The 22,358-nt window shown below is 31.7% G+C and overlaps 1 protein-coding gene across 4 annotated transcripts; it reads right to left on the reverse strand.

Moving 5' to 3' along the window:
• Positions 1 to 189: 189 nt before the first annotated feature.
• On the reverse strand, positions 190 to 22,173 carry LOC141458011 (U2 snRNP-associated SURP motif-containing protein). 4 transcript variants are annotated; one of them, XM_074135489.1, is made up of 22 exons: positions 22,043 to 22,173; positions 20,593 to 20,754; positions 20,274 to 20,390; positions 18,207 to 18,300; positions 17,917 to 18,115; positions 17,732 to 17,817; positions 16,864 to 16,952; positions 16,267 to 16,432; positions 15,991 to 16,154; positions 14,087 to 14,152; positions 8,926 to 8,969; positions 8,027 to 8,131; positions 7,791 to 7,906; positions 6,146 to 6,411; positions 5,973 to 6,052; positions 5,347 to 5,536; positions 5,077 to 5,248; positions 3,767 to 4,073; positions 3,529 to 3,691; positions 2,511 to 2,590; positions 2,367 to 2,429; positions 190 to 765 (listed from the first exon to the last, which is right to left on the reverse strand). In XM_074135489.1, exons 2-22 carry the CDS (start codon positions 20,611 to 20,613, stop codon positions 489 to 491), a joined length of 2,865 nt encoding a protein of 954 aa, XP_073991590.1. In that variant the 5' UTR covers positions 20,614 to 20,754; positions 22,043 to 22,173; the 3' UTR covers positions 190 to 488. The 4 variants fall into 4 exon arrangements, with proteins under 4 accessions (XP_073991590.1, XP_073991588.1, XP_073991591.1 ...); XM_074135487.1 differs by having other exon boundaries at positions 2,367 to 2,435; XM_074135490.1 differs by having other exon boundaries at positions 3,529 to 3,688; positions 22,043 to 22,171.
• Between the last annotated feature and the right edge of the window lie 185 nt (positions 22,174 to 22,358).

The raw sequence follows: 22,358 nt of genomic DNA on the forward strand, positions 1-22,358 counted from the left end.
AATGACTGAATTGAAATCAAAGTGCCGAAGGCGATCGATTGTATATAAGAAGCTAGACCATCATTTGGTTTAAGAATACATAAACCGACATATCAAAATCTTGTAAAAGTACAATTCAACTGAAGTTATCTCTGTTAGGAAAATCTTGTAAATTTAAAAAAAAGGAAATTAATAAAGAGCTGTAAATAATTAAATAATAAAAAAAGAAAACTAAAATGAATATATTTTAGTTAATAATCTATAACATATTTATATTTACAAATTAAACATTAATTTTAACAAAAAAATAAAAATAAAAATGTTAATTTGTTTCTCTTTTAATATTACTTTTTTAACAGTTCAAATTTGTTTTATACATGAGACAAAGAAAAAGTATTTACAAGATGTGGCTGACAAAGGAATGACAAAGGGGTTCAGAGGGAGGAGGAGGCAAGGTAGAGATGGTGGTGGGTGGTTAAGGGCAACGAAATTAAAAAAATAAAACACTATTAATGTCTATGTTTATGTTTATGCCTGGAAGAATGTTTCTTGTGCGAAGATGACGAATGATGAGTGGGCGTGGATTCTGGTGAAGAGCCGGCGCCTCGTCTTCGTCTTGAATCTCTGGGCGAATCAGGACTGGATCCACGTCGTTTTCTAGAACCAGAACCTCTTCGTCTGGACAATGACGGTGATTTCCGGCTAGGCGATTTACGACTTGGCGGTGAACGTGAACGACGTGATCTTCTTGAACTAGTTGAATAATTTGGACTGCGACTACGTGATCTTAAAAAAAAAAAAAACCTTTGCTATTAACAGGTAGAGATATTTTGCCGCTGTAGACATTAATTTTCTCCCGCTGAACCTAAAAACTACGATACCTTTTGAGGGGAATAAAGCAGCTTGGTATTTACTTTAATCAAAGCATTAAAAAAACAAAAATACGAGAAAATTATTCAATGAAATGCTCACTTTAATGAGACTTTGTTTTTTGGAGGGGAGGAGTTCTATTTCAGGGTGATGTACGTTTTTACAAGCTGCCCAAAGGTTACTGGAATATTTTCTGCATAGCAACTGGCAAAACGGAAGAATAAAGTCGATAAGAGCCGATGAAATTCTCTCCTGGTAAAAATAAGTAAATAGTATATGCACACGTTGATAAAGCCTGCCAGTTTTCGACTTCAATTGTCGGCCGTGGCAATAAAATTTCGTTTTGCTAAAATTATTAAGAAAATGACGCTAAAAAAAGTTAACTGTGAAAGTTGATTAAGGAAGCAATGTTGATGGAAAAAGAATCTAACGACTATATAAGTTCCTGCCAGACTAAAGAATAACTTTTTAAAAATACCGCCAGCAAATCCAACAAATTTTATAAATATATGGGCGTGTAGGGGAATAATCTAGCTGCTTTTAAATAATGCAGCGAGGAGTTAATAAAAAACAATCTCTAAATTCAAGAAAAAAAGAAGTTAATCGATCGATAAGTAATAAAAAAGATTGTGAGCGTTGAAGCCCTTTGATGTGCATGATTTGGGTAGTTATATATGACTTACATGAAATTATGAGACGTTTTTTTAATGGCAAACTATCCAGAAGAAGCTGATAAGTGTTCAATAATGATATAAGCGTTGGACAAATCAGGATAGATAAATGAGGAGAGCAGCCCAGAAGGCAGCTAAAAATGAGCATCGGAAGTTCTGGAATAGTGTCACAGATCTAACATATTGGAAATGCTCAGTGTTGCAACATTAGTTAAAGTCAGACAACGTACGTATAAATTGAACTTAAGGATGTTAAGAGAAAATAATGAGTGTTCAAAATAGATTTATTTTGTTTCCTTGAGCTCTTTAAGTTAGTAGTCAGACCACACACCATTTCAATTTAACAGACTGCAGTTCAAACAAGAAGAACTAGTTATAATTATTGCCTGAGGTTAAGTGAACCAGTCCCAAACTGTAAAGAAGTAGGAAATATCAACACTTGAACATGATAAGATCGTAACCTACGAGTATGCTGGAAAACTGCATAATTTATAATTCTTTATGTCATCACCAGTGTTCTCCACTAACGATTTCTTGACCGGATTTTAACTCTGCAGTCGTATAGATTTCTGATTTAGAGTTTCACCGAAAATATCCGGTGGCTCATTGTATTTTATAAATTGTCTTACTTACTGTATCGATCCGTCGTTCTATATGAATGTATGAAGTGGTCTGTTTATAAATAAATATATTAAAAGAAAAGGAAAATCATAGAACATTACCAATAATTGCTGTAGATGCCCCCATTATATGATCATAATCATACTTATGAGCTTATGAGTTTTAAGAAAATTACTTAAAAATTAAATCTGAATAAAAAAAAAATGGGGTATAGCAGTATTTTACCTGTAAGAAGAACGCTTTGATGGGGGAGGACTTGGCGTGCTACTTTTCGATCTTTTTGATCTTCTGTACCTACAACATTCGGCAAATATCATTTAAAGAAATAAAAATCTATGGATTAAATGGTATGGAACTGTTTAAATATACCTGGAATCTGAAGAATCGTCAGGAGATGCACTCCTTCTTAAAGATTTATCTGGAATTTTCTCTTTTTCAGCTTTCTCTGACTGAAAAATTAAAGTTTAAAAAGTATAAGAGTTGGAAGAAAAAAGATCAAATTGAATAATGTAGGGGTTCCACGATATAAAAAGATTGGATTTCAGGATGTCAATATATCAAGTGTTTTGGCTGGGATACCTAAAGTAGTGGTTATCAATTCCACTTTACCGTCTGATAAAAGATTATCTGGAATTGTGAAATCATATTCTGATTATTGTAAAATATGACTTAAGAACTCTACAGATTCTTTCCTTGGTTATAAATTAATAGTTTTAATGGAAATTAATTAACAAAATAATAATAATAAAAATAAATAAATTAATTTGACGTAGCGACAAAAAACCACAAAATAGTTTCATACAGTCTATCATTTCATAGCAATTTATCCAAGGCTAGCCGGTGTTAGATCTAAATGGTTCAACCAGCAGTATTTAGAAGGGTATCAGTTTATGAACTATGTTAACGGAGATGACTGGTATAGGCTTATCGGCTACTGTAAAGAGGCAGAGTTTATTGTAAGGTCTTCATCATGATTATACTGTTGATTTCGTTAGGTTTTTTTTTTTTTTTTTTTTTAGGTTTTAGTTTAAAAAGAAGAAGAAGAAGAAGAAGAAGAAGAAGAAGAAGAAGAAGAAGAAGAAGAAGAAGAAGAAGAAAAAAAAAAAGTTATATTAAGTTGATGTGATTTGGAGGATTGATTATTTTCTTATTTATTTGATTTTATTTTTATTTTTTGCAATTTATTTATCGTTTGCTTTTTCCTACATCATAGAGTTGCAGCTCCCTTGAACCCCTCGGACGGTCATTTGACCATGTTAGTATATTGTCTTGTTTTTATGTATAAAGAAGAAGAAAAAAAAATTGAGATTGTAAATTCTTTTAAATAAAGACAATTTATTATTAGTTTCATACACTTCTATTTTTAAAGTAATTATTAATTCTTTACCTTTCTTAATAATTTCTTTCGGTGATGTTCAATTTGTTGGGCCACTGTCCATCCAATCTTCAACACTCTCTTGCCAGACTCCAGTTCATCTTGATATTGCATTACTTTGACCTCAATCTCCCTCAGTCGCTGTCTTCTGGCTTCTTCTTGAGCATCTCGGCTGCTTAAATAAATTAGTCAGCGTGAACATTGAAATAACAACTATGGACACAAATAAGAAAACTAAGTCAGTCCCTACCAACTATCCATACTGTCATCAGGTCCAGAACTGCCGTCCGCCATTGGTGCGCCGTCGAGTTCTTCCTGTTCTCTTCTCTTAGCCTCGTCCATCTCTTTCTGTTGCTGTTGCTGTTGCAGTTGTTGCTGCTGTTCTATTAATTCCCATTTACTCGTAGTCATTGCTTGTTGTTCAATCAGCTCTGGATCAACTTCCTCCCAACGAGAAGGCACAAAAGCCCCAGCAGGTTGTTTCCTCTTTTGCGCTTGGTTATTCCTGTCATTCCTGCCAGAAGCATTCAGTGGAACTCCGTCAATATCCTCGTCCACTGTAACACAAATTTTGAATAATTAATTACTGAGAATTATTTATGCAACTGATTTTTTTACATTTCTAAGCAAGAAAAGGAAGTATTACGATAGCTTCAAATTTCGATAATCAGTTTTTGAGGTCTGCTGAGTGCACCTTTTGCTATATCTTTTTTCAGTTTCTTTTCTTTTTTTAATTTTCCTGAAAACGGCTCTTATGATTTTCTTTAAGCAATACACGCTAAGTTGTGCTATACCTTGTGTTTGAAACACTCGTGTCATTTAATACGTTAGACTGGTGGTTTTCTAAGTGTTTCTGTATCTATCAATTTTATTAATACGACAGCAACTTATATTAATTATGCAAAATTCTTCAATTGCTGTTTTTTTTTTCAGGATCATTCTTACTACTTAGTTACTAGTAAATTTTGCTTTATTTCAAATATTTACTGCCTGCTTTGCACCATGTCTGAGATTTTTATTTAATTCTAGGACGATGCCTATAATGAGAATAAAGTAAATATCTTAAACTCTCTAAATAACATTGAGGCAGCGCCAAAGAAAGAAATGGTCGAAAAGTTACCATAAACGGCCATTAACTCTTTGAGGCACACGATTTTAAAGAAAATAAAAGCCCTAGTTGCACAGAATTTCTTGTATTATAAAATAATGGAAATAAACATTCATTTCCATTATTTTCCATATGTAATCATCCCTCTCAAATGATCATTACTTTCGAAATAAGAAAAAAGAAAAGAAAAAATTAATACCATTTCAATAGTCCTTTTTTAGTGTGGGACACTGGTATTGTATAATACCACTATGCAACTAATGCTTTATATGATGTTCATTCAAACAGAACTTTTTACCAAAACAAAGCGGAACTTTGCAGACAGTACAGCACTGTCCTTCAGCGCAGTGTTCCTTGAAATGTTTAAAAGTAACGAGTATGATCCTTAATACTTAATTAAAATGAACTGAATGAAATTTAACAAAAAAAATGAATGAATAAGTAAAAATTACTTGGAATTCCGTCAATATCGTCAATATGTTTATAGGCGCCTTTTAGCAAAGCGGCTCCGTCAAGTGGGACACCGTCAAGATCATCCGGTTCCATTTCATTATTCATCATTTCACCATCCAAATCTGGATCTGACATCCGATCGGGTGGTAATTCTTCTTCTATTTCTTCATCCTAAACAGAAATTATATTTCCATTCAATATGTTCTTTTTTTAAAAAAAGCTATTCTCACTTTAAAAACAAGGTAGAACACTTGAAATGATGGACTTACAGTTATCGGAGTGCCAAGGAAGGTTGCTTTCAATTTGAGTAAAAAATCTCTGGGATAAACCGCCCAATCATCCCAGGCCTTGAAGATCTGTAATACTCTCAATTTGTAGTTCTCTGCTTTCAGCCGGGATTCCAAATTACAATAGGTTAGGTACGCTTGTTGAAATATTTCTTGCAGTCTATTTTCTAGGCTGTGAGCAGGCACAAGTTACTATTATTTACTTTAAAGTAAATAGTTTTTGTTATATTTATACTGAAAAATATGGTCTATCAATGCGTATTAAGTAACTAAATCCTAAATAATGTACAGCGAGTTTTTAGTGCCCTCAATAGGACGTGCCACCAAATATGAATATAACATATGTGTTATGCAGTACTTCTTAGATGAGAACTTTGTAGCATGATTTTTTCAAGAAAGAAATGTTTGGACTCCCGAAACTTTCCATGGTAAATAAAGGAAGGGAATACATGGTTGCCTAAATCTGTGTCCACTTATATAATAACAAATTTAAGTAAACATTGGTGTAAGAAACGTCTTGAATTTATATATCAACCAAAAGCAATGGAAAGATGCTGCGGTTATAAGAATAAATGGTTTTATTGGAAAATTTAATATAAAGCACTTACCATCGCCTGTAATTTGACGCATTGGTAATTTTTATACTGCAATTGTGTAAAATATCAGATACTAAATATAAACGCGCCACCTGAAAATGAAAACATGTATTTTATAATATAAACTCAACAAGACTGATCAATATAATAAAATATTTCCAAAACAAAAAAATATGTCTACATACTTTTTTATACAATACTGTGTCACTATTCGATAACGATTCAACAATACAATCACAAATTTCATCCGCAGCTTCCGCATGTTCAATACAGAACACCATGGCGTCGGCTACTTTAAGTCTTTCTGGCGTCATATGTCTAATTAATTGTTCCAAACGGTCCCGTTGGGCTGGGGACAATCCTCCTTTCTTATCATCATCCCGTTCGACTAGTTCATCTGGCATGCCTTGTGTGTACAAGTTCATCGGTGGTGGACGCCATATCGAACCTCCTAAACATTAACAAAACCTCCTATATAATAAATGTTATTTAATCTAAAAATAACATATAACGTACATTCTCAATTGATGGATATCAACTACATTGCATACGGAATGTTTAAGAGTCCACAACTTTATCTAATGAATAGCCCTTCATTCATTTTCATTAAAAAATCTCTAAATTTAATCGTAGAAAGAAATTAAAGAGATTATTAGTGCCAACTTCAATGCTCCATGATCAATATTATACCCACGGTTGTCCAAAATCTAAACCTAGTTTTGATTAAACAGTTCCTGGCGGTTTATCAGAGTTTATACATGATTGGAGTTATTTCCCGCATCGACAGCAAATTACTCTGGGAAATTTAATTTCGTCTGCCAAGCACGTTTGACAACGAAAATCAGTTCCCCTGTCGCAAATTAAAAGAATACAGAGTCGAAATATTACTCTCTCTCACACACACAAATGCTGACAACCATCATGCTATTAGTGTGCCTAACAGTGAGAGCAGACGCTGAAGACGTGAAAGGAGCAGGAGACACCACACACAAAGTACGCTAAAAATCAATTTTCCCTCTTTTATTAATCGATAAATGAGGGGAAAACATGGCGCAATGAGGGTTCATAAAGAAGAAGGAACTAAGTAATTTGAAGGGCCACAAACGAGCAATATTGACAGCAACTACCCTTTGATCGTACATCATATTTAATGAGGATCATTTGTAGCTATTTGACCCACTTAGATTTACGTCCAATCACGCGCGAATTGGCTACAGTGAAGAAGATCAACAATTGTAAATACACAATCTATGGGAAGAAATTGAGATCTACGGAGCCGCAAGGCCAATTGGAAACAGCGAATTGCAAAATGTTTGTTGTTAGTAAGATGGAAAACTTTATAGAGAAAACAAACCGATCTCGCTTGAATGGTTGTAGATGATGGAAACTGATGGCTACTGGATTAGAAAGAAATGGTTCAGGTAGGATAGAAATTCATCATCATATCTCAGACCAAGATCTTGAAAATTCCTTAACAGAAACGCAAAAACAGACTAAATTAGCCACTTAGGACACTGAAGGGAGATCGATCCTTTTCTATCCAGTCTCACATGTAGCTCTTTAACCTTTTACTAATCTCTAGCTTACAAATTCCTTGTGGAAACTCTTGAGAGTTTTCCGTATTAAAGCGAGTTTTTTTGTTAAAAGGCAGTATAGATTTCTTAAAAGATTGGACATCGTAAACAATAAATGGAATAGATATGTATGTACTTGATTAAATACTCTTGAACTACGTCGAATAAAAAGGCCCACAATCATGCATCAAATCAATTATGTGAGTTAATTAAAAGCATCATATTTAAGAAATCAAATAAAAATAAACAAAATCACCTTTAAACATTCTAAATTCTTGTAAACGCCATTCTTTTTGTGAATCACCTTGTAAAAGTGAAAACAGTTTCCAACGATAGTAGGTATGGGCTGGTGATTGATTATCAAACAAGAATCTGCAACATCAAAGAAACAAAACATTTTTTGGTGGATCAAATATTTTGAAATAAAAAAAAAAAAAATTTTTATCTACTGGAATACTTCATTAAAAATATCACATAAAATAGGTAACTCACCTGAACAATGGATTGGACAGTTCTCTGTTCATGATCATTGCCTCGAACATGGGACCTTCGCGGATCACATATTCTATCATATGGTGGATCAACATCAGGAGGTTCCTGTCAAGAAACATAATATTCTACCACTAATCCCCAATTCCCCCTCCTCTTATCTTAACCAATAAAAATACAAAATCCAAATAATCTAGTGCTTATTGGTAAAAAAAATAAAATAAACTAAAAATCCAACTAAAAAGTAACGTACAACTTTAAAAAAGAAAAATCAAGCTCATACTTCAGTATATCATAAATTAAAAGATTATGTGTGTTAAATCAAGATTGTTTTGAAATATTTAAGTCATTGAACAGTCAAAACTTTTATGATCATACTGAAGTTCTAAAAAAAAAACTGTTCTTTAAATAAATACTTTTCTTTTTTTGTTTTAAAATTATTTTAATTAAGGAAACGTAATTTTATGTTTTTGTAACTAAATTGAGTGAAATATTCATTCAAATTAAAAATTTAAAGATATCATTAGTTTTATTACTTTAAATTTCTAATTTGAGAACTATTTTTAATAAAGTAATTTATATTACGATTCCTGTTTTTAATCTTTTTTTGTTTAAATAAGAGAAAAAACAAGTATTATACAAGATTTTTGTGTTTGTTTTTTTTTTAAATAGGTTTAATTCTCCAGCATCTCGTAGTCCTTTTGTGCCTTTTTAAAGTGGGTTTGCCCTACTTAGTTCCACAAAGTTATCTGAGTCGTCTCTCTTTACACTTGCCCTTTTTCATAAGCATTTATTTATTTATTTAATTATTTTTTTTTTTTTATTTGCCAATGGTCCTGGAACTGACATTACCTTACCTGAAGTTTTTTTTTTTTTAATTTTAAACCTTGTTGTAACCTTACCTGTCAGTCGGCATAACCACTTTGACGAGTGCCTGGGGTAAAATCTGTGACAAAAGCAGCAGAAAACATTACACACCGGATTTGGGGCAAATTCACGACAACACATGCACAACCATTCAAAGAAAAAAAAAAATAAATTGTAGTCTTTTTTTTTAATAGAATATAATCTTCCAATACTCATTCATCCAAAACATTCGACATTTAATGCAACCAAATAAAAAAATAATAATAAAATAAGAAATAGCGAAAAACCAGAAACACTTCCTTATTTTATAAACGTATAACGTATAATTAATACAAGGCAAATAAATTGTATCCACAAATACAAAAATAAATAAATATAATAAATAAAATAAAAGTCTACTAAAATTCTCATAGCGTTTATAGAAAAATTATTAAGAAGACTGTAACAAAAAAAAATTATACTTCAAATTTTCGTTCTTATTCAAAGGTTTAATCCCTTAAGTGTAGCTCTTGTCGTCGAATGAGGCATGTCTCTAAAGTAAACCATACCTAATGATAATAACCATACAATTAGTGCAAGATAATGAACTAGTATTTGTTTGTGGATGCTTAACTCAGTATAATTTTATTTTCTGTACTTAAGGTGCTCCAACATCTGAGATTACTAATGCCAGGGAGCTATTTTACGTGCAAAACCGGCCAGCGGAGCAATTACTATTCTTGAAGTAATCAGTAATCTGTGACTAGATATAAAGTTGTTTGGAAGATTATAAAAATTTGTTATAAATGAATTCTCGTGTTATAGATGCTTTAAGAATATGGAAGATTTAAGCTATTGATTTGTACGAAATAAAGCTCAAATTAACGTCTCTTAAAGATAAAGTGAAAGAAAATTAAGCTAAATAGCTTCATCATGTATGATGTCCGTTTAAAAAGTTCTTAAATTGTGCAACAAATTTAGACTCCCGTGAGTCCGTTTCGAAAATTATCTATTAATCCATAAGTTTCTTATTCATTCACACCTTTTGTTTTTAAGAATCATGAACTTTATATAGATTATGAAACCATTCATTGTCACCTTTAGTAGCCACTTTAGTATCCATTCTATTAGCTCTCAGAAAAAATTGTATTACATCAACTTGACAAATCAATCAGCTACAGTGATTTTCGAAGAAATCAGAGAAACCAATCAATAAAATTGAACTTTTTAAAGCGGTTTATTTCAAAATCGAAATTTGAACTCGAATATTTTCAAGGATATTTTACATAACCCAACATACAAGTGTTTTAATAATCTTTGTTCTTTATATACAAATATATATATATATTTTTTTTATAGATATGTTGAGCATACTATACTTTTCGTAAATCATATTAAATAATAAAAATAACAAAAGCGTTTCTTTTAGGATGAAGATGTTGCATTAATCATTTAAAAACTGATAAAATCATGTCACAAAAAATATGTAATTAATAAATATTTTAATATATATTTCAACTAATAATATAGAAAGGTAATATGTAAGCCTTGAAGATGCTCGGTGAGAACGAAACTTTGACTGAGGAAAAACTTAGGACCAGCAAAGAGAGCTTTTGATAAATACTTTTAAATATAAGTAAGAAAACCGCCTGGTCTAAGTAATTGACATAATTGCCGCAACACTAACTCCCTCTTAGCAAGTAGAAAAATTAAATAAAAAATTGTCTATTTAACTTACTTAATGAGAAGTGAAATGATTCCTTCATCACAGGAATTACTATTCTTAATAAAGCCATTCCAAATTAAAAATCAAGTAAAAAAAAAAATCGGAGCTATTTCAAGCACACATCTGAGAGGTTTCCCTTGGAAACCGATTTACAATGTTGGGAAATTTTAGAATAGATAAGGTGACGAAAAGATTTGTAGTATTCACCAAAGGGTTCTCAGGGCTGATAAGAAGGATAAAAATGGGGAACTCCATTCAATGTGCAGACCTTGAACAGCACATAATCCCTTGGGAAACGCTAATGTTAAAAAAAAAAAAAAAAAAAAAAAAAAGCAAAGAAAAAGAAAAAAAAACGTTTTCGATCTACAGAGGGTGCGTTCCACTTGGCGACCGCGACCGCGATTTTGGCCGTTCCACTTGCTTGTGGGCGTTGCGATCGAAAACCCAAGTGGAACGGACTGTGGGCGTTTTAACCGTTCATGTAAACATTACATATGGCGGCCTCGAAAATAAGTTAGAAGCTTGAAGAGGTTATTTTTTTAATTTTAACCCCGTATATAAGCAGTTACAATAAACTTTATTAATTATTGGTAAAGTTGACTTATGTTAAAAGTATATATATAATTCAATTTTTTATATTACATTTTGGAGTATTTATAAAATTTACGTTTAAATAAAATTAAAGTGTCTTTTGTGGCAACAGTTGGATATTTATTAATAATGCTTTAGAAAGTTCTTTATCTAGTTCCGATTAGAGTGGAATGCAATTTTACAAAATCGCAATGATAAAAAGCGAAAACTTAGGCCACGTATTATCAGTGTAATAGATCTTTGTTCAGATGAAGAATTTAAAAGTTATTTCAGGTAAATGATTTTGTGTTATTCAGTGATTTATTGGGTTGGAGGGAAAGTTCTGTCGTATTTAAAAAAAAAATATTTGAATTCATTTATAAAAATATGTGTTAATTAATTAACATATATATTAATCAATTATATATGCTCCATTATTTGTTACAACTTGTTGCCATCTTTCAGGTAACCTGTGAATTCCTGTTTTGTAGAAGTTCTCGTCCTTGGAGTTAAAGTAGTCAGCAACTGCCTTAGAAACACTTTCAAAAGACTTGAATTTTTTTCCCGTTAGATAATTTTGTAGAGATCTGAACAGGTAATAATCAGATGGTGCAATGTCAGGTGAATACGGTGGGTGACTAAGGACTTCCCATCCTAACGCATTCAGTTTTTGTTGTGTCAACATTGCAGTATGCGGTCGAGCATTATCGTGGTGGAACACTATTCCTTTTCTGGACGCTAATGCTGGCCTTTTTTCTTTGATAGCTGCATTCAATTTATCCAGCTGATTGCAGTACAGATCCGCGTTGATGGTTTTTCCCTGTTTCAGCAACTCGTAGTACACTGGACCTTTCCTGTCCCACCACAAACAAAGCAGTACTTTGCGTTGATGGATACTTGGTTTTGGAACTGTTGCTGATGATGTTCCTGGTTTGCAGTAAGATTTTTTCTCTTAACATTCTCGTAAAGAATCCACTTCTCATCTCCAGTAATCAGCTTGTCCAAAAACGGCTCCACATTGTGTCTAATCAGATGTGATGAACACATTCTTACACGATCAGACAAATTCTTTTCCGTTAATTCATGTGGAACCCAAACACTTTGCTTTAACACAAACCAAAGAGATTTAATGTGATCTCCAACAGTTGTATGATGAATGCCAAACTCTTCTGCAATTTCTCGACTTGTTAAATGTGGATTATTTTCCAACATGGATCGCAAAACATCATTATCGATCTTGGATGGTCGTCCAGATCGATCACTTTCTTCGAGGCTCAGATCCCCGGAACGAAATTTGCTAAACCATCTTTGACAAGTACGAACATTTACAATATCTTTTCCAAATACTGCACATAAATTTTTACATGCAACCGATGCATTGCTTCCTTTTTGGAATTCATACAAAATGCAGTGTCGTAAATGCACTTTATCTACTGACATGTTTTTCACTTTAAATATCAAAAGTAAATGATGAACGGTAAAAAAGGACTCCTTTTATATTATACAGCAGCTAAAAAACAAAAAAAAAATCCGAATGACTCACTAGCCAGAAGTTTTTTTTGTTTACAAGTAAAATAACCTGCCTATTTAAAATACGACAGAACTTTCCCTCCAACCCAATAGTATGTAAGGGGATAAGTAATTATTTATTTATTTATTTTTTGTAGACTTTCGAGAAACACATTCTATTATTTACATGAAATAATACTTTCATTTACATGAGATAATTTTTTCGGTCGCCATATTTTGTTTTAAAAATTGCGCCAACTCTGAACGCCCACTTCGACCCAGCTCTTAAGGTGGGGCGTTGTGGTCGTTGTGTGAGCGAAAATAGTGACGTCATTAGTGACGTTTTCGCCACGACCACAACGACCGCGGTCGCCAAGTGGAACGCTTGAAAGTATGTTTTGGTCGTTGTGGTCGCCAAGTGGAACGCACCCAGAGTATACCATTTCTTTTACTGTAACACCACTAACGACGCAGTAACTGAACCTACCTACACCATATCCTTTAAAAATAAATAATTTTATTTCAAACAGAGTCATTTCAAATCCTAATTCCTATATGCTAAGAAAAGATAAAAAAAAATTGATTATACAAATATTTACAGGCCCACAATTCATTGGTAAATGCTTAGCCTTAAACAGAAAAATAAATTAATGAATTTATTATCATCGTCCTAAAAAGATTCGCAATAAAATTTAAATAATAACTTCACAGATTTCGTGTAACTACTCTAATTCACAGATTTTGTTTTGTTTTTTAAAAAAACATTCAGATAAGGAATTGGGAACCTGTTAATTTTTTCTACGTAAAACGTTTTTTTAAAAAGACTATTTCTTAAAATAAGTAAATATATAGGAAAGAAAATTAAATACGTAAATAATGCTTTAAAAGAATATGTACACATAAAATCTTGAGTAAATAATGTTAAGGAAGTGTTTCTAGAATTAAAAAAAACAACGGAACTAAAATATAAATTAATTCTTACAAGTTATTTGAATTCATTCAAAAAACAACAACAATCAATCATTCCAAGAACAATATTAAAGAAAATAATATATATTATATATAATTTTTCTTTTGATTGGGAAGGAAAAATAAAATAACTGTTAAGTAAATCACAATTGAGACAAGAACAATAAAGAAAAACAATTTAGGATTTCTTTTTTCTTTTTAATGCTGCCAAAGATTTCCTCTTCTGATCTTCTTCAAAAAACACTTCATACCTTTTGTACTACTCACCAAGTAACTACTCACCAATTTCTACTTAACTTACCTCTCACAGCAATACAAAGGGATTATTTTTTTTATATTTATCTTTATCTTTTTTTTTTTGTTTATCATACTGAGAAAAAAGTTAGCGTAAAAGTGAAAACAAAAAAAAAAAAAATTGAAATATCTCCTGCAATGAGAATTACCTTATCCACTTTGTCCGAATCATCTGGATTGACTGGATATGGTTCGTTTGGCCTCATTCGTGGTACCTAGAAATGAGCAAAAAAGATTAATAATAAAGAGAATGTATTGATAGGTACTTTTTAAAAAAAAAAAAAAAATTAAAACTGTCCGGCAGGACAGTTGTATAAGGGTTGATCGTCAAAAACAGCACGAAAAAGCGTAACGTTGAAAAACACCCAACGTTGACAATTTTTTTCTCTTTTTCTGTAAAAGATAAAGTTCCCAAATTTATTTTACAATCTAGGGTAAATCCTCCTTTATGACTGTAATTTTTTCGTAATAACATAGATCTAATAGATTTCCAGAAAAAAAGTTAGCAAAAACTGGAAAAAACGACATTTTCAGAAAATGTTCTTGTTACCTTTTTTTGTAAACAACGTAGCGCCTAAACGCGTGAACCGATTTTCATTCTACTATCTTACATTTGTGATTGACATGAGAGGCTTTTAGGCAAGTACTCCATTGAGTACTTGAATTTCATTAAATTCATTAGAAACGGGAGAAAGAACAGTTTTGACAAAATTAAAATTCTTTCTGATTTTTTTTCTCAAAAATATTTCTTTTTAAACTTACAATTTGTGTTGTTCAACTATTCTTAATGTTATAAAATTTTGATGCAAATGTACTGCCTTCAGACTGATATTTTATAAATTTTAGAAAAGGGTATTTTAAGAGAAGACGTTAAAAATTGACCCCTAATTTTAAAATTCTTTTCCCAAGAAAAAAAAAATTAACGTAATAACAATTAAATTGATAACACTTAACTTTAAGTAAACATAAGCCTTAACTTCCCCAGATATGATTTAATAAAAAGATAAGTATGTCAACTTCATTTCTATTCAATAATAATCTGCAGCTTAAATCTTGAAAGACGTATTGCAGGTATTTGTAAGTCTAACACTGTGAGTTTGCTTGGCGAGCCAGAGAGTTGTCTTTTGACTAAGATCAAATTTTGAAAAAATTAAATTTATTTGCCAAATTCAGTTGTCTTCAGATAACTTATTAAGGTTCTCTTATCGCTGGTAGGTACTATTCGATTATGGCCAGTGATATATGTATTTTATGTAGCAGAGCGCCAGAATCGTTGTACCATATTTTATTTACTTGCACAGCCTTAAAACATTTAAAATCTATATATTTATGCGACTATGAATGCTCCCTCAGCTCCATTATTAAGCGATCTCCACACATTCAACAACTTAATAATATATATAAATATTTTCTACATGCCATGTCCCTAAGGGAACTTATAAACTAATTAATATGTTTTTCCGTGATCTGTTTGATTGGATTCATTCTATGTATACCTTTTTGTTTATTTTATAAATGTTTTTCTTTTTATTACCTAGGATTTTCTGATCTATTTGTTTTTGTTTCGAACATTATGTTTTTTTTTGTTCTCAAAATTATGTAATTAAAGCCTTGATTTTGTTTTTATTTTGTAATCAAAGTTGATTCTTATTTTATATTCTTATTTTGTCTCCATGCTATTATCAGTTTGCATTATATTTTGTACTGATCATACTCTATTTGTAAAAACTTATATTTATACAAATAAATTATTATTATTATTGCAAGTGTAACAAAATAATCACATAACAAAAAAACAAATCATTATTCTCAACTCCATTAAATATGGAGTTTGTAGAAATATGAATTATCAAAAATTTGATCATCTTTTTTCAAAAATAGTTAAATAGAGAAGAAAAATCTATGTAGGTTGTACATCCACGCGCTATTTTACGGTTAGAGGCGAACAAACATTAAGTACAAATAACAAGTTTAGAAGAAAATTTATCAAACACAATTTTTGACATTTTTCTTTAAAAATAAAAATAAATTAATTAAATAAACCAAGTATTACCTTATTCCTGTCCTTAGGATGAGGCTGTGCATTAAAAGGTAATCCCGAAGGAGGTGGAGGCTGTGTTAACGATAGAAGTGTGGGTGGGATGTAAATTGGAAACGGTGGTATAGGCACTCCTTTACCCCAGCCTAATTTCATTTCATAACCCAGCACTTCCTTACCTAAATCATATACAAGGAAGCATACTTAGTAAGAATCTAATATTAAAAAACTTGAAACAAGAAAAAAAAAAAATTCTGAACTTCTGAAACGAAAATAATAATCAAAACCTACCATTCAATGCTTTCATCGCTCTATCACCATCTCTTCTATTCATGAAAGCAACAAACCCACAATTCCTCCCTCGGGATTTCTCTTCATCAGATCTGGGCCACATAATTTTTATACTAGCCAATGGTCCATACTTTCCAAACACTTCCATTAATTGTTGCTCAGTGATCTGTTTAAAAAAAAATGATTAGTCGTGATTATTGTTATTTTTTTTAGTTTTGTGTACATAAATTATAATTAAAATAAGTATTGTTAGTGTTCACGCGATATTTTTCTCTCTGTGTGAAGAGGAAATAAGAAAACAAATCGCATGAGAGTCAAAAAGAGTAATTATGGAACCAAGATAAGGCGGAGATTGATTTGAGCAAGAGGTAACAAGATTTTGCCTAGTACTGAAGGCCGTATATTCTAAACCATTTTTATTATTTTAATTAGTGAATAAATTGAAGTCAATAAAGCTGAACTAGGCGAGGTTTTAAATCCGATCTCTTTGCATTTTAAGAATAATGAAAAAAGAAAATCTTTCATTACCAGTGAAAACAAAAACAAGCAGCTCTCCGCACTATTAAGTGATGCAAATGAATAATTAATATGAATTACCTTAGGATTGATATTTCCCAAATAAATATTAGTTGTATTAGGGTCTCCACTGTCGAAAGAACCCTTTTCATCTGATAAGGATAAACTGCCTGGAAATAAACAATTAATTTTTATTTTGTTATAATTTTGGTAATAAACATTTGCAAACTAATAAAAAAAAGAAAACTACTTTCCTAAGAACCGCAAGTCAATCGACCTCTGGAACTTACCTCAAAATAAAACTGAGCCTTTCAGATATTTCCAGAAGTACAACAAGCAAACTATAGGAAAACTGATATGGCAGCATCAATATTGTTTTCAGTATTGAAATGAATTGTTGGCTGACCATTGTCTTTGTTAAGGGAAGGGATTAGCTATGTGGTTAGCATACTGGACTCCCACGCGGAGGTCCCGGGTTCGAATCCAGCAGCTGACCCTTAGATTTTCTCTTCCTAGGAGCTTCTTACAGCTCACTGTCCGGTGATGGACAGTGTTGTCTGTAACGAGAGAACACTGTCCGGAGGCCGGCAGTGCACTGAAAAAAGCTCCGGGCGCTAATAACCTCAGCTGTTGATGCGCCAAAAAAAAAAAAAAAAAAAAAAAAAAAAAAAAAAAAAAAATTGTCTTTGTTTTGTTTTGTTGTCTAAATAGTACATATGTACATAAACAAGAAAGAATTGTAGGACAACAAACACGAATCTGTTCAGAAATAGTAAAAAGAATCTCGATAGAAAGGGAATTTGGTTAGTTTTATGAGGAGCACAGCACACAGGGTGTTACATACCAAAGGCGGAAAGGGAAGTTCAACAGATCGATGGACATCCGATCAATAAGAAAGTACGCAAAGAAAATAATAATTAACTGTAATAATAGAATTAATGTCACTCACTTGATTTTACAACTTCCGTATCAATTTCAGAACTAGATCTTATCGCACCTTTATATTTATGCCTTTCCTCACGTTCTTCCTGAATCCTAAAACAACATAACATTTCTAAGCACAATTCTTCAAGTGTACTTTATCCTTGAAGTGACTTATTCGTGTACTTATCCGTTTATAAGAAATTTACTCACATTTTCAATTCTTCTTTAAACAATTCTAAATTACTTTTCTTTTTCTCTTTCTCCCTTTTCTTGCCAGGTCTTTCTGGTTTCATTCGTTCACCAAGTAACCTAGCATATTCTTGAGCCTTTTCTGCCGAATTCTTCTCTGATGGTAGTTCAATTCTAGATTGTGGTTTGTACAATTTTCCTTTTTCTTTTGTATCTTCCTCTGTTTAGCAAAATATTTTGTTTAAAATTAAAAATAATGTTAAAAACTTTTAAAATATGTTTAAAAAGCATAATATAACTTCACAACGTACGCCTCTTTCCAGCATCGTAAGTGCCAGCTTTTACCCAAACTTTGCCAGTTTTATTAGCTGGTTCTTGGAATGTAGCAACAAATTCTTCAAAAGCCTAAAATTATTGTAAAAAAAATGTTTTTATAATAATTATAGTACCTGCTATTAACATTCACAAATCTTTTTATAACTAATGTTCTCGTAAGTTGTAATGCAAAAACGTTCATCTGCGCCGAATGTTGTCTCATTTAATTCCAGTCTCTGTAGAAGGAATCTACCGGCTCACAAAAGTTTTATTATTCGAATTCTTGGGAAAAATATTTCCAGTAAAAGTTGTAGATTTATGAGTTTGAAACCATTAAACAAACTTTAAATAAATTCGTAGGAGCAGTTTTTGACAAAATCCTATAAAACTGAAAATCTGTTTAGATGATACTTCCGATAAGAGATTTTGAACAAAACCTTATGGTAGCATCGTTTGTCAGCATCTAAGCTAAATATCAAATTTGAACTTTCTGCGACTTTTCGTTTTTAAGATGCGCAGAATATTTATACACATTAATTTGTAAAAAGCACATTTTTTGGACTCAAAGGGCCTCGAAACGGATGAGAAAACTAAAATCTAACATTTGCATGATTACAATAAATTCTCCTGCTTAGTAGAGCTAGAAAAAGTAATGAAATCAGCATATAGAACTAAACTTAACTAAAAAGATAAATCAATAACCTAATGAGTTTATCATTTGAGACGTTCCATACCTTATTAATTATGCAGCCATCTTCGAGGGTAAGATGAAAATGTAGTTGTGAACGAACTTTTTACAAGAGGATGGTGTATGAAGAGAAGTTTGGTGGTCTAAGGTGTAGCGAGATTTCTAGATTTATATGCAAATGGATGTTGATAGTTTGCTAATAGTGGAACTAACATGGCCCAGTTTTCGAAATATGGTTGATTAACAAAATTAAATATTTTAAGGTACCATGAAGATAAAACAAATATGTATAAGCGCATTGAAAACTTAACAGAAAATTTAAAAAAAGAGAAGTCGCCAAAAATCAAACTCATCCAAATTCGTTAACCAAAAGGCAACTCTACTGATGCGATTTTTCAATTTTGTTCTCACGATTTCTAATATCTAAGATACAAACGATGTGGAAGGGAGCATTCTGCAGTTGTTGGAAACTGTTAAAACTTATTTATACCTGCCAACTTCTGCCCTTTACTACACTGGACAGATAAATTGAGGGGGTAACATGAAACATTCCTTACAAATCCTTCCCACTAGCCTTTCTTGTGATCAAAGCGTATGACACACCTCCAAACGTACGCAGGTCACAAGCCGAACTAAACTGTGAGCCCCAAAACACATGAATAGTCTATTGCCTTCTTTAGAAAGCACGATAGGCTCTGAAAACATCTCGCAACAGTACTTCATTTCTATTCACAGCCCTTTGAAATGGTAACAAAATGGAGGAATACGTTAGAAAATTCGACGCTAAAGAAGATGATAGCGCAAAAACCATGGAACTTACAAGTCACTCCTACTTGATCTAACAATTGGGACGGCTAAATATTCTCTTGGAATACACAACACTGATTCTACCCATTCTAAATAGTACGTAACACACCATTAAATTACTAGGTTATTTTGACTTCCAAGCAGTATCAAAGCTCAAAATGTTAATATGAATTTAGCTTACCGTTGTAACGAAAGATGAAATTGATAACTGAAAAACCACTTAAATATTTAAGGAAAAAAGAGGCAACACTAAGAGAGATACAAATTTAAGAAGGAATTAGAATGAATGAAGTTCATTATGAACTTTTCCCACATTACGAATAAAATTTTCTTAAAAATTCAATAAATAACTTTAAAAATGGGACAAATAAATTTCTAAGGGCAACTAACTTTATAAACGAAAAATTCGAGAAGTAACTATTCAAATTCACTCTTAATGCCATGCTTGATTTTATCGACACATGAAATACTATTAATCGTCAAAAATAAAAGCACCACTAATCGTTGCGGTATCAGAAATAAATTATATACTTTTCGCTACGTAAGTAGAAGTTAAGAAAATTCAAACCTGTGCTGCGGCTTTTTCTTGTTCCTTTTTCCGTTGTTCTTCCAATTCTCTTTTGGATGGCTGTCTTTTGCCCATTGTGCCTATTGAAAAGGCCTTTAGTTTTTGCTCGGGTATTTGCTGTTTAAACATAAAAAAAATACAGATACAATTTTATAAAAACACATTTACTGAAGGTGAGTTCGAAGAGACGCTACTTATATAAAATAGAGCACAATTTGTTCCAAGGATTTTAAAATTGCAGCCCATTTTAATTAAAACCCACTAACTAATAATTAGTCACAAATAAAATCATAATTTGCATAATACTTATTAAAATTACCTTTAATACTTTGTCCGCCATTATGTTTATACAAAAGACGCAACTAATCCGATCTGAACACTGTCTTAGACATTGTGCAATGCAAACTCCACTGCCAACAAGATTGATTATCTATACTACACTTGCTTTCATTGGGGAAACCATTAACTATCAGTGTTGCCACTATTAATTAAAACAAAATTATAGAAAATTCATATTCAATTATAGAATAACTTTAAGATAATATTTTCAAGTAAAAACTAGTTATTATTTATGTTACGTTAGTTTAATAAATAAATGAGCATCATAATCTTTCACCACTTTATTACATACATTAATTGATTTTTTCCGTTTTAAATAATTACAGATTATTTTTCGCCAAATTATGTTTTTCAAAAATTTATATTTTTTCAGGTGGTGTAATAAATAAAGTTTTTCTAACTATTCAAAAACCATTTTACCTATTAATTTGTAACTTTTTCGATAGAATTAATCCTCAAATCAATTATTAAATCTAGAAGAAAAAACTTATTTCCCTTTTATGTTATAGTTCTAAATTCAATATTGTTAAATACATATTTCGTTATTTTTTAAAAAATCGTCACCATTCTACATTTACCCTGAAAGGGTATTCCCCGTTTTGTCTAAAATTGCGAAGCAAATCCGAACTATGTTTAGAGCTTGGAAAAGAGAACAAATCGAAAATAAGCTTCGAATTAGCTTTCTAACGTTCCTATTTCGGGGAGAGGTTAGGAAGCGAGAAACGCCGATGTCACTCGATACTATATTGATTCACAGAAGACCAGCACAAAAAGAGGTGTAGAGTTTGATATCTCGGTAAATCTATAAAGTAACGCAATCCAGTCTTTAAAGCAGAGAGAGCTGCGAATTTGCACTCCTGAACACATAAAAATTCTAATCCCGTTCGGCGAGGCGTTATTAAGTTGAAATTCTAAGAGGCCATTTTAAGGCTGGTGTGGACGATCAATTCTAGACAGTAGTCTTTCGTTTGTAGGTTCGGGTACCAAGAAACATGGGCAATGTCATAGGAGAACTATGTAGCTTACATGGAACCTGAACTTTTGCAATATAGCAAGATCAACACTTTGTATTTAAGCTTAGGGTGTACAATTAATCCAGGAATGATTAGAAAAAAAAGGAAATGACAATGCAAGGATTTTGTCCACGCGATGGGCTTATATATGAAGTGCGGCACTTTGGATAACAGAAACTTGTGCTTTCAAGCTTTACCCAGGAATTCCTCTCTAGACAACAATGTAAATAAAACACACAGCTTTGGTAGGCTAACAAGTGGGTTCCGTAATAGAACAATGCAACCGCGGAGGCGAATGTACACCCAAGGAATCTGATAAAAAAAAAAAAAAAACTAAAATCAATTAATGCAATCATTTGAATTACAAATTAAACGGCTATTTCTTTTATTTAAAAAATAATTATTATTTCTACTTACCCTTAGCTATCAGTTTTTACAACTTTACCTTGTATCTTGTTATTAGTTGATAAATATTTTATGAGGCCAAATTTATTTTTAAATTAACCTCCCAGGAGAAAGTAAATAATGCAAAAAGATTCATGGATTCACACAAGTTAGCGTAATACCAACATAAACCTGATACAAGTATGAATTCAATAGTTAAATCAAGTGTAGATATTTATTTATTAATTGAAATTATTATTTGCCTAGAAATAAACTAAAAATGTAAAAATATAGTAAAGTCAACGATTTTTTAATGATTAATTCTGTTTATTATTTTTGGTATTATTTC

The sequence above is a fragment of the Rhodnius prolixus genome, unplaced genomic scaffold (genome assembly GCF_049639745.1).
Source record: "Rhodnius prolixus isolate KJV_2025 unplaced genomic scaffold, Rpr scaffold_5, whole genome shotgun sequence".
Classification (NCBI taxonomy): domain Eukaryota; kingdom Metazoa; phylum Arthropoda; class Insecta; order Hemiptera; family Reduviidae; genus Rhodnius; species Rhodnius prolixus.

Bases quoted from the DNA above. Each gene is read 5' to 3' on its own strand.
- LOC141458011 (XM_074135487.1), bottom strand. From the start codon at position 20,613: ATGGCGGACAAAGTATTAAAG. The intron at 8,970-14,086 runs GTAATTCTCATT...CTTTTGTCACAG, and splicing joins ATTCGGACAAAGTGGATAAG to ATTTTACCCCAGGCACTCGT. The intron at 8,132-8,925 runs GTAAGGTTACAA...GTTTCTTGACAG, and splicing joins GTGGTTATGCCGACTGACAG to GAACCTCCTGATGTTGATCC.